Genomic DNA, 17807 nt, shown 5'->3' with positions numbered 1-17807 from the left:
TCCTGGCTTCTGATTGGCTCAGCTCCAGCTGTTGCAGTTACTTGAGGAGTGAACCATTGGACGGAAGATCTTCCTCTCTGTCTCTTCCTCTCTGTATGCCTTTCCAATAAAAATAAATAAATAAATCTTTTAAAAAGGGATGGGAGCTTGATTTGTAAATAGAATGACTTTATTTCTTATTTGGAAACCAGATTTTACAGAGCTAGAGAAGGTCTTCCATCCACTGCTTCACTCCCCATGTGGCCGCAGTGACCTGAGTTTAGCTGATCTGAAGCTGGTAACCATGGGCCTGTTTCTGGTCTCCCACATGAGTACGGGGCCCAAGGACTTGGGCCGTCCTCTGCTGCTTTGTTAGGTCATGAGCAGAGAGCTGGATAGAAAGTGAAGCAACCTGAACATGAACCGGCACCCATATGGTATGTTGGTACCACAAGGCTGAGGATTAACATGTGGTACCTCTGCTCCAAAACCCTCCTGTATGTCTTTAGCCTTGAAATTCATTTAAGCTGTTATCCATTGTGAAGTTCAGAGGCAATACATAAGCATCTCAGAAAGGATGGATTTCTTTTCTTCTCATTTCTTTAAAAAGTTTTGCTTTTCCTGTTACTTAAAAGACAGAGTAAGAGCACCTGCTAATTCCCGCCCCAAATGCCTCCAACAGCCAGAGTTGAGGCATGCCACTAGCAGGAGCCAATAACTATTCTGGGCCTCCCACATGGGTAGCAGGGACCCAAGTACTTGAACCATCACCTTCAGTCTCTCGGGATGCACCCTGGCAAGTGGAGCTGGGCTTCAAGCTCACACACTCCAGGATGGGATGTGGTTATCCCAAACAGCATCTTATCCACTGTCCATACATCTGCCTAGGATTCTTTAGTAGTTTGGTTAACTCCATTTGGATTGTGGGTCATTTTCTTTTGTTTCCTTTTTAAGATTTATTTTCTTAATTAAGATCTTCCATCTGCTGGTTCACTCTCCAAATGACATTAAAGACCAGAGCTGAGCGGCTGTGAAGCTGGAACTAGGAACTTTATTCTGAGCTCCCAAGTGGGTACAAGATCTCAAGGCTTTGGCCCATTCTCTGTAACTTTTCCCAGGCTAGAACCATAGTGTTAGATGGGCAATGGAGCATTTAAGACGTGAACTGGTGCCCATATGAAATCACAGCGCTTGCAAGGTTAGAATTTAGTCACTGAAACATCATATTGGGCCATATTTCAGCTGTCCTTTACAGCACTATAACTCTTACAAATTTTTCTGTCACATTTACCCTTTTTAAATGAAACTGAAAAATGAACTAACTAAATAAAGGCATAGTAACAGAGCAGTGGAGAGGCTTTTAAATATTTAATTTATTTTTATTGCGAAGTTCAGATATTCAGCGAGGAGGAGATACAGAGAGGAAGATCTTCTATCTGATGATTCACTTTCCAAGTGATCACAATGGCTGGTGCTGTGCACATGTGAAGCCAGAAGCCAGGAACCTCCTCCAGATCTCTCCCACATGGATACAGGGTCCCAAGGCTTTGGGCCATCCTCGACTGCTTTCCCAGGCCACAGGCAGGGAGCTGGATGGGAGTGGGGCTGCTGGGATTAGAACTGGCACCCATATGGGTTCCTGGTGCTTTCAAGGTGAGGACTTTAGCCACCAGGCCACGCCACTGGGCCCAAGAGACAGATTTTTTTGTCTGTAGGTTCACTTCTCAAGTGCTCCCAGTAGGATAGACTGGATGAGAAGGCAGAAATAAACATTGGCTGGGACTCAAATATTCTAGGCTGACATCAACAGGAAGCCACATCTGAAGTACAGAGTAGTTAGAATTGGGACTAGCACTGCTATACGAGACAGACCTGTGGCTTCCACAGCTGTGCCAAAGTACCTGTCCTGCGTTTACCCCTAACGTTTGGTTTTGTAATGATCCTGCTATTTGCTTTTATATCTTTTGTTCCCTTAATCTACATTGTATGTTATTTTTAGGTGCTAGTTACATGTGGCAGTTTAAATTACAAGTTTGACTTCTCAATCATGCTAGCCGCATTTGAAAAGTTGAAATGTGCATTTGTAAGCTCGTATATATCTATGTAATGTTTCCATCACAGAAAGTACTACTGGAAAAACTTGACCTAGATGCTGAACACTGCAGGAAAGATTTATACTTGGATATTTTTGTACAGTTGTATATGGGTGCTTCAAAACGTTCCTGGAAAACAGTGGAATTAAATTGATTTGTGTGCAAGTTTTTTTGAGTCTGTTTGTAGGGACTGACATTATGGTACGGTGAGTTAATCCACTGCTTGAAATGCCAGCTTCCCATTATCATAGTTAAGATTCAAGCCTGCTCTGTTTTCAATCCACTTCCCTGCTATTGGTTTGGAAAAGCATCAGAAGATTGAGTTCAAGTCTCCTGGCTTTAGCCTAGCCACCATAGCCATTTAGGTAGCGAACTAGTAGATAGAAGAGTTCTCTGAAACTCTGCCTTTTGAAAAAGTGTATATATATATATATTTTTTTTTAATTGTAAGATACTTTTAAAAATCTGTGCAATTTTCTCAGCACAAATTTTCTGTTAACTTCCTTAAGACCCTTGAGTTTATCTCCGCTTTCAATTAGAACTTTAAAATCATTTGTCATCTTTTCATGTGCCCTCTGTGAGCTTCTGTTATCTAAAATGCTTATTTCGAATCTATTAAACTTCCCCCTTTCCTCTTAGTAGATGACCTTTCTCTTGCTGCATAGAGGAAACTGAGGTTACAAGTAGGAACCCTCCTTGACTTCCTGTTCTTATACCTATTTTTGCACCTTTTCCTTGCCTTCTTTCTTTCTAAAAAATATTAGGCAATGGTAAATGTTGTAGAGAAAAATAAAACCTGGAAGGTGATATAAAGCTTCAACTACTGTGAATTAAGGACAAAGAATAACAGTCTGTATGGAGATTAGTAAAGTGTTGTCCAAAAGGTTGTAAGGCTCTTTTAGTAGGTCTTTGTAAGCTGATATAAAGACATTTTCTTAATTCATGTATTGTCATTTTATTAGGAAGGGAAAGAGAGATCAGCCACCTTTAAAATTACCAATTCGTTGCCAGTATTATTTCATCTTACTACTTACTCCTAGGCTTACTTTAAAGCAAATCACACACAGCCTATTTCATTCCTACACGATTAGATACCCATGTGTACTTACCTATACACACTGTTGCATCTCATTCACAGTAGTTGTGTTCTATCATCACTTGTCAGTAATGTCAGGAATAATAGAACAGCATTGTTTAGTCATTTGCTTTGTATTCTTCATTATGCAACCACCAGCCTTAGAATAACAACATTGACATTAACTAATACCAACCATATGACTGCTGAAAAATGTTTTATGCAGTTCTTTATACCCTTAGGATATATTCCACTACTGTTTTGCAGTCTGACAGAATTAGTTCTTTCTTTGCTTTTTGCTTTAAAAGGCTAATCTCTCCTTGTTTTCTAGAACCTATCTTAAATACCTCACTCCGTTTACCAAATTATGAGCCCACTTCTCATTTTTCTTCATTATGTAAAAAAAAAAATCAGCTCTTTTCTGATATAAAAAAATAAAAGTTCACTCATCACTCATTATAAGAATGGCCTTATCTTACTCTTTTCCATCATGGCTGGACTTGTTAGGAATCCCAATAACCCTTCCATCTGTGGCCTAACTTGTGCCTTCACTTCCACAGAACTGATGTTGTTAAGATTGTTCTTAAGCTGTTATTGCACTGAAGGTTAAAGTTCATCCCTATCTGTCTGAACTTTATCAGTCTCAATGCTGTGGATCACCGTGTCTCTGGAAATTTTTTATTGCTTCTATGATGAAATTTCTTGGGTTTTTCTTTTTTATCAGTCATTGCTGACTTTTTTTTCCCTCTGCAGTTTTAATGTTAGTTTTTTACACTGTTTCTCATTTGTATATTCTCTCTTCATTTCCCTAATATTGTCAAAGTCCCTGTTTTTTGTTTTTAACTTATTTGAAAGGCCACAAGGGAGAGAAACAGAGAACTTTCTTTTCTGATTCATTCCCCAAATGTCCACAAAATCCTGGCTGGATTGGGCAGAAGCTGGAAGCCAGGAAAGTAACACGAATCTGTGTGCTTGCGCCGTCATCTGCAGCCTTAGGCAGAAGCTAGATCAGAAATGAAATAATGGGATTCGAATTGGTATTTTAATTACAGAATGTAAGTGTCCCAAGTATCACCACAATGCCCACCTATCTTAGTTGCGGAACCCTTATCTTCCAAATTTAAAACTGTAGACTATAACTGTCTGTTATCCTATGACATCAGCTGTTCATTTTTGCATTGCCTGTGCATTGTTCAGATAAAAATTCTTGTCCCATTCTAGAGCAGGCAAGGAAGGTAATTAAATTATGTAGCTTTCCATATGTATTGTGTATAAAATCCTTTAGGACATTAACTAATATCTCATTGCCTTTTCTTTAATACAGTAACTAATGCCAGATATCCAAAATTGTGTTCAAGGGTATATTTCTAACTAGAGCTTTCTGTACATTTGGAAAGACTGTTTCAGACAGTATTACAATAAGCTGTCTAGCCTGGATTTTCTCTTTTTTTTTTGTTGTTGAAAGATTAATTTATTTAAAGCGTTACAAGGAACAAGAAAGGCAGAGATCTTTCACTCCACATATGGCCACAATGGCAAGCACTGGGCCAAGCTGAAGTCAACCTTGAACGATCTTCCCTACAAGGATGGCTTGGGCCCAAATACTTGGGCTGTCTTGCACAGATTTTCCCAGACCATTATCAGGCTTAGAAGTGGGGTAGCAGAGACATGAACTGGCACCAGTATGTGATGCCAGTGTCAAAGGTGGTGGCTTTATCCACTATACCACAATATTGTCCCCCCAACTGGTATTCCCTTAATGAAAGTAAATCTAAAACAAGGAGAATGTTTGAAATATTATAGTGGTAGATTTTCAGCTTCATAGTCCCACAAGACATTTAAAAAACTACAAAACAGTTATACCTCAAGTTTTGTCTGTGCGAATTTCAAGTGTCATTTTATACCAGTAATTTATGACTGCATTTTAATTTTAAAAACTCACAAACATGAGTATTAGTGCCAAGTTAAATGATTGTTATTTAATGAAAGAACTTGAAAACTGTTTACTCAGAATTAATAGAATAAATTTTATAATTTTTTTCCAGACATAGCATAGTAAGCATTTTTTAAAAAGATTTATTATTATTATCATTATCATTTAAGAAGTCAGATATACAGAGAGGCAGAGAGAGGGAGCAGAAGGTCTTCCATCTGATGGCTCACTCCCCAAGCAGCCGCAATGGCTGGAGCCAAGCTAATCCAAAGCCAGGAGCCAGGAGCTTCTTCGGGTCTCCCATATGGGTACAGCATCCGAAGGCTTTGGGCCATCCTCGATTGCTTTCCCGAGCCACAAGCAGGGAACTGGATGGGACTTGGGGCCACCGGTATTGGAACCTGCGCCCATATGGGATCCCGGTGCTTTCAGGGCGAGGACTTTAACCACTATGCTATCACGCCGGACCCTGAAAGTCAAATTTTACAAGGGGGGGTGGGGAAAGAGAAAAGGAGACATGGAAAGAGATCTTCCACTTGCTGGTTCACTCCCCAGTGACCAGAGCAGAGCAGATCAAAAGCTGAGGTTCAAGAGCTTTCTTTGCATCTACCACATGGATGCAGGGTCCCAAGGACGTAGACCATCCTCTGCTGTTTCCCAGCTGGATCAGAAGTGGAACAATGTTTTCCCACACAGTAGTAAACGTTTAACATGATTCAATGTATTGCCCCTTCCTTTTCTGATTTAGAAAAATTTCATTTATTTCCTTCTAAAATCAGAGTAACATAGATCATCCATCCTCTGCATCATTCTCTAATTACCTGCAACAACTAAGGCTGGGCCAGGCCTAAGCCAGGAGCCAGAAGCTAGATCTCATGTGGATTGCAGTGGTGGGACTGCTGGAACCTTCCTGTGGAGACTTCCAGATTGCACTAGAAGAAAGCTGGATTAGGTACAGATTAGCTTGGACTCAAACAGGGTGCTTCAATACCAGTTGCAGCTGTTTAACCTGCTTGGACACAATGACTGCCCTTCCTTTTTGCTAAATGGATTTTTAGGTAGATTAAATTTCCTTTTTAAAGATTTATTTATTTTAACTTGAAAGGTAGAATTAGGGAAAAATGAGATTTTTCCACCCCCTGGTTCACTCAAGCAGCTGCAGCTGCTGGAGCAAACCAGTAGGAAGCTAGGAGCTGGAACATATTACAAGTCTCCCACATAAGTACAGGAGCCCAAGGGCTTGGTCCATCTTTTGCTGCTTTCCTGGGCCGTTAGCAGGAAGCTGGGTAAGAAGTGGAGCAAGTGTGACAACCTAGCACTCATTTTGGTTGTGGGCTCCACAGATAAAACTTTGAGAACTTTAAATCTGCCTCTTCTTTCTCTGTCAGTTTGCCTTTCAAATAACTCAGTGCAGCAGGTTGAGATACTACTATTTGGAATACCCGCATTCCATATTGAAATGTCTTGGCTTTCTTCCCAGTATATTTCTGATTTCAGTTTCCTGCTAATAAATTCTGGAGGTAGCAGGTGACAGCTCAAGTACTTTGGTCCTTGACATTCTAATCACTTGGAGGCACAGATTGTATCCTCGGCTGCTAGCTTGACATGGCTCAGCCCTGACTGTTGTAGGGATTCCAGGAGTAAACCTGCAGGTGAAAAATAACTGTCTCCCTCTCCCTCTCTTCCTTTCAAGTGAATGAAACGAATAAATGAAAATTTTGAAATAGTTCTATGTATGATGCTATAGAATTCCCCAGCTTTTTATTTTTATAGCATCATGCATGTCTTATGTAACTGATCTATTGCACATGAACTCCAATGAAAGAAACAGTTAAATCAGTGTCATTACAACCAAGTCACTTGGTCATTCATGACACAAAACTTCTTGATTATTCTGGTTGCCACTGGAGTATTCTTTTTGAAGTTTTTATTTTTTATTTTTATTTTAACTGATGCTTACATAGCTGATCAGGGTGGTAGACATTCAAGGGTTAGGGAAAAGTGGGTTTGCAAATCTTCTATTTCTTCTTCCAGTATCTGGAGAGCAGGGAGATAAGAGAAGTTACACCCAGCCTCCCAGCTTCCCCTGTTCCTGGGGATGGGGAACAGCCACCTAGCATTGACCCAGGGTCCTGATGGTCCCAATATGTGGTGCACATGCTGATGATTCTGCCCAGGTGGTTTTGGCTTTTTCTTTTTTGTTTTGTTTTAGTTTTTAAGAGATTTGATATAGTTCATAGATACCATTTGAACAATATAATATCTCTTACTCCCTTGTCTATGGAAAAATCAATCATTGTAAGAAAAGAGTATGTTAAAATGTTTGATAGTTTATCATTTATATAGTAGCATGTGGAAAAAGTGACAGCTCAAAAATTCCATGACATGGCATTAATTTGGGATTTATTTTCAATTAATTTTATGATTAACATAACTATTATGTAAATGTCTATTTTTGCAGGAACAATCTATGACCTCTCTGACTCATATACATTCTGTATGAATTAGAATAGTTATTGACATGATTATATGGATGTACTAACCCAGTTTAAGTTTATACCTAAGAATTTTTAGTGGAATACTTCCCCAAATGCAAGCATATAATCTTATGTCTTTCTTCAGTTGATTTCTGTCCTTCCCACCCCAGGAATTTTTTTTTGTTTTTCTTTTTTTTAGTTGGGTTATTCTGAAGAGTATTGTCAGTTACTGCTTTGGAAAACATGAAACAGTCCCCAGGCCTTCCTGACTTTGTTCGGTTTTAGGTTTGAGGAAGCTGCAGTTACTAAATTGTGGTTGGCAGAGGCTGTAAGCAGGTGACTCAGTAGGTTAAACTCAGGATGACTCAACTGTGCAAAAGCCGTGCCAATAAATCACTTGAAAGAAAAATTGTCTTCCAGACTTTTGAACTGCTTTCATAAGATCCAAACTATTATTCAGAGTTTTACAAAGAATATTAACATGTGAATATACAAGGAAACAGATTTTCATTCTTGAGAGTCTTGATTTTTTTCACACCATGTTGTTAATTCTTAGAAGAAGAGGACTTAATGCCAGTGACACTTTCTTAGCAACTTATAGTTAAAATGCAGATATTTTACAAGGCTGCAATTAAGCTTATTCAGAAAGCATTTTTTAGATTTATTTATTTTTATTGGGAAGTTAGATATACAGAGATTAAGATCTTCCATCTGCTGGTTCACTTCCCAAGTGGCCGCAATGGCCGGAGCTGTGCCAATCCAAACCCAGGAGCCAGGAGTTTCTTCCGGGTCTCCTCCGCAGGTGCAGTGTCCCAAAGCCTTGGGCTGTCCTCTACTGCTTTCCCAGGCCACGAGCAGGGAGCTGAATGGGAAGCTGAGCTGTGGAGGATACAAACCAGGGGCCATATTGGATCCCGGTATATTCAAGGCAAGGACTTTAGCCACTTAGCTACAGCACTGGGCCCTTGAGCATTTTTGAAATCTTATTTTCTATTTGGATAGTAGCCAAGAAACTCTTTTGGTAGTCACTTTTTTTTCCTTCTATTTTATTTTTAATTTTATGATACAATTCCATAGGCTTAGTTACTCCTTCCTTCCTTCCTTTGGTTGTTATTTTCAGTTAACACACTTAAAGTAAGTCCATCAACCATTATATGACTGATAAAGTAAAGCAAGAAATAAGAGAGCTTTAAAAATTTATAGAAAAACAAAAATATGTACCTTTCTGTAAACTTTTTGAAGGCCACATATATATACTATGATTTTACATAAAGTATGTGCTTATTAATAAGTATATCCTATTCTGAAATTTTTAAGAATTTTGATAAATTTTATTAAGAAACTATGGAATCTTATAGAATCTACTTACATCTTTCATATATCACAGTGAATAGTTCATTGAAATTATTTTCTGTTTTTTTTTTTTTAAACAAATTTGGTTTCCTTTTGTTGTATGTGACCATGCTGCTAAAGACAGAATGGATTATTGAAATCTCAGCAAAAAGCATTCAAAATTTTAATTCTGTATGTGTGCATGGGGGAAAGACTTTGGTTCTAGACACTGCTGTTGGTTTTTCTCCCAGCTGTGTGATTATGGGGAAATTACCTAATCTGATTATGTTTCCGAGCTGTAAAATGAGTAATAACTGAGACATTGTTAGGGTTGAGTGAAATTGTGAAAGTGCTTCTCTTATGTTAAAAATATGTTTAAATTTACACTGACAACTATGCTGTTTTCAAAGGCTAGATTAATAACTTAAACACTAGTCATTTAGGGTATATTTGTTACTGAAATGTAAGGATAGTATTATCTGGAATTATTGAATGTTAAAGCTGGCAATGGGGGGGGGATAATTTTAAATTCTGCTGGCTTTTTTGTTTTGTTTTGTTTAAGATTTTTGTCTATTTATTTGAAGGGCTAAAGCCAGGAATTCAAAATTTCATCTGGGTTTTTCAAATGAACGGTGTGATCTGAGTCATTGGGCCGTCCTAGTCTTCCCCAGCCACATTAGCAGGGAGCTGGATGGGCTGGAAAATGGCCAGGACTCAAGCTGCCGCTCTGATAATGGGATGCTGGCATTGTAAGTAGCGGCCTAACTGCTGTGCCATAACTCACCCTGTGGTTTTGTAATGTTTTGAGGGGTTGCATATAAGACTTTCCTAACATTCACTTCATTTGTGATATATTAAGTTGCAAATTTCCAAGCAATTGTTTGAAATCATTCGCTGAGGATTAAAAATACAGAGCTGATTTTTTTTAATAGAACAATTTCTTTATTTACTTGAAAGGCAGAATTATGGAGAGGGAGGAGACTTTCATATTTTGCTTCATTCCCCAAATAGCCATAATGGCTGGGGGTGGTCAGATCCAAGCGAGGAGCCTAGAACCTCTTTTGGGTCTTCCACCTGAGTGCAGGAGCCCAAGCTTTCCCAGACACATTAATTATTAGCAGGGAGCTGAATTCAAGGTAGAAGGTGGAACAGCCACCACTGAAACCAGTGACCACTAGGATTGCTGCTTCCTCAGGTGCCAATTTTATTGGCTGTGCTGCCACAGCACTGGCCCTCAATGCAGATTTTTTTGAAGATTATCTATATATTTAATGTTATTGGAAAGTCAGATATACAGAGAGGAGAGACACAGAGGAAAATCTTCAATCTGCTGGTCAACTCCCAAGTGGCCGCAACAACCAGAGCTGAGCCGATCTGAAGCCAGGAGTTTCTTCTGGGTCTCCTGCGTCGTGGGTGCAGGATCCCAACGCTTTGGGCCATCTTTCACTGCTTTCCCAGGTCACAAACCTAGGTGGGAAGTGAGACCATTGGGACACAATCTGGCTGCCATATGGAATCCTGGCATGTGAAAGGCAAGGACTAGGCTATTGTGCCAGGCCCAGTTTTTTTGTTGTTTTTAAGATTGTCTTTATTTGAAAGGCAGATTTGCAGAGAGGAGAAACAGAGATCAGTCTTCCATTTGCCTGATCACTCCCCAGAAGGCCAAAATGGCAAGAGTTGAGCTGAGCCAAAAATGGGAGCTGTTAAGATTCTTTTTCCAAATCTTCCTTGTGATTGCAGTCCCAGGACCTTGGGCCATCTTCACTCCCATCTCAGGCTATAAGCTGAGACCTGGATCGCAAGTGGACCAGCCAATACAGGAACCTGCACTAGCCTGTTTTTTTCATTTTGGCCAGAAACTCCAGGAATCTAAAGACTAGCAATTATTTTATAGTTTGGCTAGACCATGAATATAAGTTAGGTACTACTGCAAAAATTGAGTTCTACAAACAGTGCAGTTATTTCCAGCATGCCCAGAATGTTGTCTGCCATAGTGTTGACTCCTGATAGCTATTTTTCTATTGTGTTAGAACTTTTACCAGAGGAACAACAGCAAACAGGCGAACAGTTAAGTGTCATTTAAGGTCGCCGTGAACTTGTCATTTGTTGGAGATTACAAGTAAAAATTTAAATAGGATACAATGTATGGAGGATAGGAGGCTCATACAGTGCTGCTAATTTATTACCAGGGTGACTTGGTTTGGGGAGATGAAAAATTAGCAGTAGTAATTCAAGATGAGTGCTTGGTTTTCAGGCAGCTAATACAGTTCTTCTTGTCTTCAAAGTACAAAAAATGATGTAATATGGGGTTAAATTATTTTTAGAATCAAAGTTCAAGTCATAGCCGAAGTCCTTTTCTGTGAAACAGCAAATACAATTTTTATTCAAAATCTTTAATTTCTCCTCTCTTTAAGTCATCCTTATGGCTTTATATCATAGAGTAACAAGATGCCAATGATACACCAGGGTGTATGTTTGCATAAATTTAAGAGGTTTTTAAGTAATTAAATAATTCATGCCATTCAATATTATGTAAAATTGAGAATTGAATGTTAAGACCACTGGCTTGGTATTTAAAAGGTAATCATCAGGGAAGAATATTTAGCACCACATCTTACAGTTCATGTCCCAAATACTGTAGTTCCCTTCCAGCTTTGTATTACTCTGCACCCTGGAAAGCAGAAAATATTGGCCCAAGTGCTTGGGTGCCTACCACCCTGGTGGAGTTTGGGGCTGCAGTTTATCCTGGTCCAGCACCGGACTCTTGTAGCATTTGGGAAGTGAATCACTAGGTAGAATATAGATTTTCATTAAATAAATAAATACATTTTTCTTCTCTCTCTGCCATTCAAATAAGATGGAAGTATTTTTTTTAAAGATTTATCTTTTTATTTGAAAGACAAATTTTACTGAGGTTAAACAGCAAAAGACCTTCCATTTGCTGCTTTACTCCCCAAAAGGCCAAAATAGCCAGAGTTGAACTTATCCAAAACTGGAAACCAAGAGCTTTCCTTCAAGCCTGCCATATGGGTAGTAGAGGGTCCCAAGGACTTGAGCCAACAGAGAGCTGGATCTGAAATGGAGTATCCAGGACATGACCAATGTCCATCTGGAATGCCAACTCCACAAGTTGAAGAATTAGCTTGCTGCACCACTGTACCAAACTCAGAACATAAATATTTTTAAATATCTTAAAAGATTGTTTATAGAGGCAGATATCAGGCTACAGATGAGTCACAAAAATAACAAGTTAAGAAAAAGACTTAAATGATCAGATTTTCTTCCCACAATGCCCTCTTAATACATTTATTTGAAACCCAGAGTTGCAGAAAGAGAAGATAGAGAGCTTCTACCCTAACCCCCTGGTTCATTCCCCAGATGGCCACAATGGCTAGGGCTGGGCCAGGCCAATCCCAGGAAACAGGAGCTTCTTTCACAGCTCCCACAAAAGTAGCAGTGACCAATCTCTCGGTGCTGGGAAACGAGAACACAAACCAGCACCCATATAATATACCAGTGTTTTAGTCAGTGAGTTTATGTATTAAGCTACAATGCTAGTCCAAATCTGGTTTTTTTTAAATGTTATTTTATTTATTTGAAAGGCATTGTTATAAAGAGGGGAGAGAAACAGAGACTTTCCATTCACTAATTTAATTCCCAAATAGTTGCAGTGGCTGAGACTTAGCCAGGCCAAAGTCAGGGTCTTCCCCATGAGTGGGTGACAACGTCATAGCTGCATAGGCGTCTTCCACTGCTTTCCCAGATGCATTAGTAGAGAGCTGTGTCATAGTGTGGTAGCCAGCACAGGAACCAGCAGTGCTCCCAGGATGCCAGTGTCACAAGTAGCAACTTAATCTGCTGGGCTACAATGCTCACCCCGAAGAATCAGTTATTAATATCCTTTTTCTACCAGGAAACGAGTGGTTATTTTGTCAGGATCTTGGAATCACAGTTTGTTAATTTAACCCGTTAAACAAATAAATGTTGAACAAGCAAATTTTGTGTCTCTCCAGGTGCAAGTTGTTGATGTCCTACAATAAGCAACTGGTGTTATTAGCTACCTATTTGCAAAGTATTAGAAATGCTACTCTTTATTGATTGGTTGGTTGGTTGATTTTTATTTGAAAGACAAAGTTGCAAAGAAAAATGAGAGAGAAAGTCTTGCATCCATTGATTCACTCTCCAAATGTCCATAACAGCCAGAGCTGAGCCATTTAGAAGCCTGGAATCTTCAAGTCTCCCATTTGAATGCAAGATCCCAAGAGCTTGAACTGTCCTCTACTCTCCTGAGCCAAAAGCAGGGAGCTAGATTGAAAGTGGGGTATCTCATATGGGATGCTGATGCTGCAAGGGGAAACTTACCACCAGCGATGCCATGGCATCAACCCCAGCAGTGCTACTTTAAAAATAATTTATAACTTCCTGTGTTTGTAATGGGAATCTGGATGGATACATACAGAATTAAAATGAGAATGGTTTTGGGCCCGGCGCGGTGGCGCAAGTGGTTAATTCCTCGCCTTGCACGCCTGGGATCCCATATGGGCGCCGGTTCTAATCCCGGCAGCCCCGCTTCCCTTCCAGCTCCCTGCTTGTGGCCTGGGAAGGCAGTCGAGGACGGCCCAAGGCTTTGGGAACCTGCACCCGCGTGGGAGACCCGGAAGAGGCTCCTGGCTTCGGATCGGCATAGTATCGGCCCGTTGCGCTCACTTGGGGAGTGAATCATCGGATGGAGGATCTTCCTCTCTGTCTCTCCTCTCTGTATATCCGCCTTTCCAATGAAAAAATAATAAAAATAAATCTTTAAAAAAAAAAATGAGAATGGTTTTAGAATTGTAGCTTTCAGAGCTGTCAAAGTTCTAATTGCTTTCCTTCAGAAATTTCTTTCTGAAGTTTGTTGTAGTCTAGGCTGTTGTCTAGTGTTTACCAGGTGGGTAAAGGTTTTATATTTCAGAAGGCACATGTATAATAATGTTGACCATTGTGCATATATGTTAGGGTCATTCACTAAATGTGAGGATCATGTCATAATATTATATCAAAAGACTTCCAAAACTAGAAAGTATGTCTTGTAGAGGTAGTAAGATGAGATGGAAATCTTAAAAGTTTTTGAAGCAGAGGAGTAAAATATTGCTTTATTTAAGGGTTCTTTTTGGTGTCCTGTAGCCACCTCTCAGCTAAATATTTGTATACAGCATATAGAGTTTCCCTGATTTAGGTCATTTCTGCTCTGTGTTTTCTAAAATCTGCCAATCTTTTTTTTTTTTTAAATAGATGGTGGTAGACAGTACTACTTTGTTCTTTCCAGGTACTCTTTGGCTCCTGCAGCTGATGTCAAATGTAGGAGCAACCAGAAATGTTTAAGAGAAAAAGAATATGTCAGAGTCCAGCAGGGACCGGGAGATAGTGCAAAACTATGTGACTGCATGATTCAGATCTGGAAGGACACAGCTGGTTGTTTTTGCGTGTGTGTGTGTGTGTGTGTGTATGTATTGGCCATATTAAAGGGACAATATTGCCAGTAGTGTAATTTTAGTCGCCTGAATGTGTTAATGCTTTCCTGAAAAGAATAAAACCTATGGCAGTGAAGTTACTAGTCACATGAATTTGAGTAGAATTGAATTTGTCATTTAAATCAGTACAATGAATTAGTGCTATTAGTTTCAAAGTCATATTTTAAGGGAGCTTGCCTTATGGCACTGCATTTGTTGGAATCCTGACTGCTCTTCTTTTAATCCAGCTGTCTGTTAATGGCCTGGAAAAGGCTCAAATATTTGAACTCTTGTACCCATGTAAGAGACCAGACTAGACTTCTGGCTTAACCTAGCCGCACCCTGTGTGTAACCATCTAGGGAGTGAACCAGCTAATGGAAGATCACTTCTTTCTCTGTCCCTCTGTGACTCTTAGTTAAATTTTAAAAAGAAAAATCATAATGGGTATTATGGACACTCACTTGTATTTATCTCTTGTCAGTAAAACATTCAGCTGTATTCTTTGGCACCACCTTAACCTGATGCTTTTAGTTTGTATTGCTTCTAATAAAAAAGAAAGCCCTTAAAAAGCCAGTTAGAACAAAGCCATACTTAAAAACTTAGACAATATGATAGTTTCAAAATCTTACCTGAAACTATTGTGAAGTAGTTGCTAATGAAGTACAGGTTATGAATTTGTACTTTTGCATACATTTAAATGAAGAAACTTTCTTCAAGCCTTAGAACACATAGGAAGAAAAGTTGGTGGTATTGTTAGGAGAGCATAACATGGTCCTTTTCTTTTAATCTGTAATTCTAGGACGACATAGACAGCCTAAATCCAGTTCTCAGGGACAACCCGCAGCTTCACGAGGAAGTGAAAGTCTGGGTAAAGGAACAAAAGGTTCAGGAGATTTTTATGCAAGGTAACTATTTTGAAGTTAATGCATTAATTTTTTGAACTAGCCAACTTAGCCCTTTGTCTTGTATTGTTCAAGTTTACATAATGTAAGTAGAAAACCAATCTAATATTTTGAATTACATTCAGTCCAGAGAAAATATTAACAGAATCATAATTATTTCCCTAAAAATTGATGAATTCACTGGTGTATTAACTAATTCAAAGTAAACATCTGCAATAAAATTTCAGCCAGGTGTTTCCTTAATTGGAAACTTTCCATAAGACAATATTTGAGGTGTGTCTTTCCTAGAGAAGGAAGCATTGTTTGCCTTAAAGTGTTGCCCAAAGCCACAACTAATTTTCTATGAAAAGTGCTGTCTGTATCTGATAGAAGTGGACTGCTTTCGTCCATGTTTCTCAGCAATTACCTCAATACTAATCTTAGTTATTTCCTTTGTTTAATAAGTTACAGGTTTGTTTACAACACATGACCTTCAAACCAGTGAGGTTTTATAATTAATGATTACTTTTTATATTTATATCAGTGAAATCATATTTGAAAGATAAAAGCTTTTTTGTGAATTGCTTGTAATTTTGAGATAATGTGCTATGAACTTTTATGTTGAATGTTAAGAATGGCATTTTGTGCTGAAATTTCCAAATTTACTTCAGCCCTGAACTTTTGTGCCTTTAAACATTAATGAAGATAATCTCATAGCTGTGGCTGTTTTGCTTTACAGCAACAGATAATCTACATGATAAATTCTTCTTATACTAATTACTATTTAAACTGTATTGTGGGGAGTTTGGAGCGTACACAAAAATAGTGTTAGTAATTTCTATATAACTGTCTCCTCAGCAGATTCTGCTCTCTCATCCATGTTTTCTCTATATCCATTGAATTTCAGATCACATTATTATTTAATTTTTCAGAAATTTGTGTTTATTCATGTACTTTAAAGGCAGAGAAACAGAGTGCCCCATTCCCTGGTTTACTCCCCATAATGCTTACAGTAGCCAGGTCTACTACCCCTTTCCCAAGGTGTACATTGACAGGAGACTTAAGTCTTGAATGAAGCTAGACCCAAGGCAGTGGGCATCCTAACTTTAATATCAACTGTCAGGTCAAATGCTCACCGCTGTCCTTTGTTAAACAAGACTCCCTACTTGTTATGCTGGAAAAAATAATTGTACTTCAATATTAAGTATGATATATGTAGTCAGGTTCATGTTCTCATTTCTGTCGAGTCATATTTGATTTTATTTAATATTTTAAAATTAGGAAAAGCAGAAAAATCCCACAAATTGTGATTGCTATGTCCCCTACTTTACTTTTTTACCCCTTCCCTTGCAATTTATTTGAGAAACCACACTAATTTCTTTGAAACAAGTGCTTTTTGTTCTTCAGTATATCCTTAGGAGAGATAAGATTAAGGCATTAATATTGACAGTTCTATTAATTTTACACAGAATTGTGTGAGGCAGACTCCAAATGCTGCTGTTAGGTAGGACAAGCCAGTGTTTGTTAGTAATAATAGTTTGTTGATGGGAGTCGAAAGCTGGTCATATTTAAAGTTATTCTGTATTATTAAGCATTTTCTATTTTTAAAAAAAACGGTCATAGAGAAGAAATAAATTTATACAATACATTTTAGCTTACAAACAGTGTTTTCCTATTATCTCCCTTAAATTATGCTTGGCAGACATCTTTATTTTTCTGTAGATGAATACATTCATGGGTCGTATGGAATATTTTCTACAGAAATGTAAATTTATGGTTTTAGGCTGATGTTTTAAAGCTACTAAATAGATAAGCGATTAATTAAACCATTAGTTCGTATATTGAGTCACTTACACTATAGAAAAATACATCAGCCTACGAATCAGAAAAATAAATTTAGTCATAAATGTTTTGCTTAAATATTTACTTAATCTGTTGACTTCTCTTAACTGTTATAAAAGGGATATCAATATCTAAGAATTGGAAAGGGATAAAGAGATATTTAGAAGTTTGAAAACAATGTAAATAGTTTGTATATACACTGCTTCTGTTTGTGTGTGGTAGCTTCCCCTCAACAGTAAGTTCAAAGTACTTGATAGAATTTTTTGGTGCTTTTGAACTGGAAATTTCATCTCCATTACTGTCTCCTCTTGTGAAATGACCTTTGTTCTAATAGGAATATCTGAACATAACATGTAGATCCTACAACATTTAATCCTCCCTTGTGTTTGAGAAAAAATAGTTGAACCCCAAGTGCACTTTATTTTTTCTTAGGAAAACAGTAAGTGCTAAATTTAAATATTTCACCTAACAATCTCTTCATGTTTTAAGACTATCAACAACATTTGCTTAGGTATTACTGCCAAATCCAAATTTTGTGGGAGACTGTGATAAAAGTTTTGAAACTGGGAAACTCCGACATCAAAGTCTAAATTATTTTTGTATTTCAGCCATGTTGTCATCCATCCCAATTTTATTAAGTAGCTTTGTAATCGTAATATACTGTTAAGCACGGTATCTTTATATTTTATATTCTGCTTATTTCAT

At 38.3% G+C, this 17807-nt stretch overlaps 1 protein-coding gene across 1 annotated transcript in view; it reads left to right on the top strand.

Annotated features, from left to right (window-relative positions):
- Positions 1-17807, top strand: part of JMJD1C (jumonji domain containing 1C) — a 173104-nt gene that overhangs the window by 107343 nt on the left and 47954 nt on the right. The window contains exon 4 of the mRNA XM_040976042.1: positions 15179-15284. Within this exon, the coding sequence (XP_040831976.1) occupies positions 15179-15284 (106 nt within the window). The remainder of the gene's footprint in view (positions 1-15178; positions 15285-17807) is intronic.

Source organism: Ochotona curzoniae, unplaced genomic scaffold (genome assembly GCF_017591425.1).
Source record: "Ochotona curzoniae isolate NIBS_2020 unplaced genomic scaffold, NIBS_Ocur_1.0 contig_2692, whole genome shotgun sequence".
Lineage (NCBI taxonomy): Eukaryota > Metazoa > Chordata > Mammalia > Lagomorpha > Ochotonidae > Ochotona > Ochotona curzoniae.
This window is presented reverse-complemented; position numbering and strand designations above follow the sequence as displayed.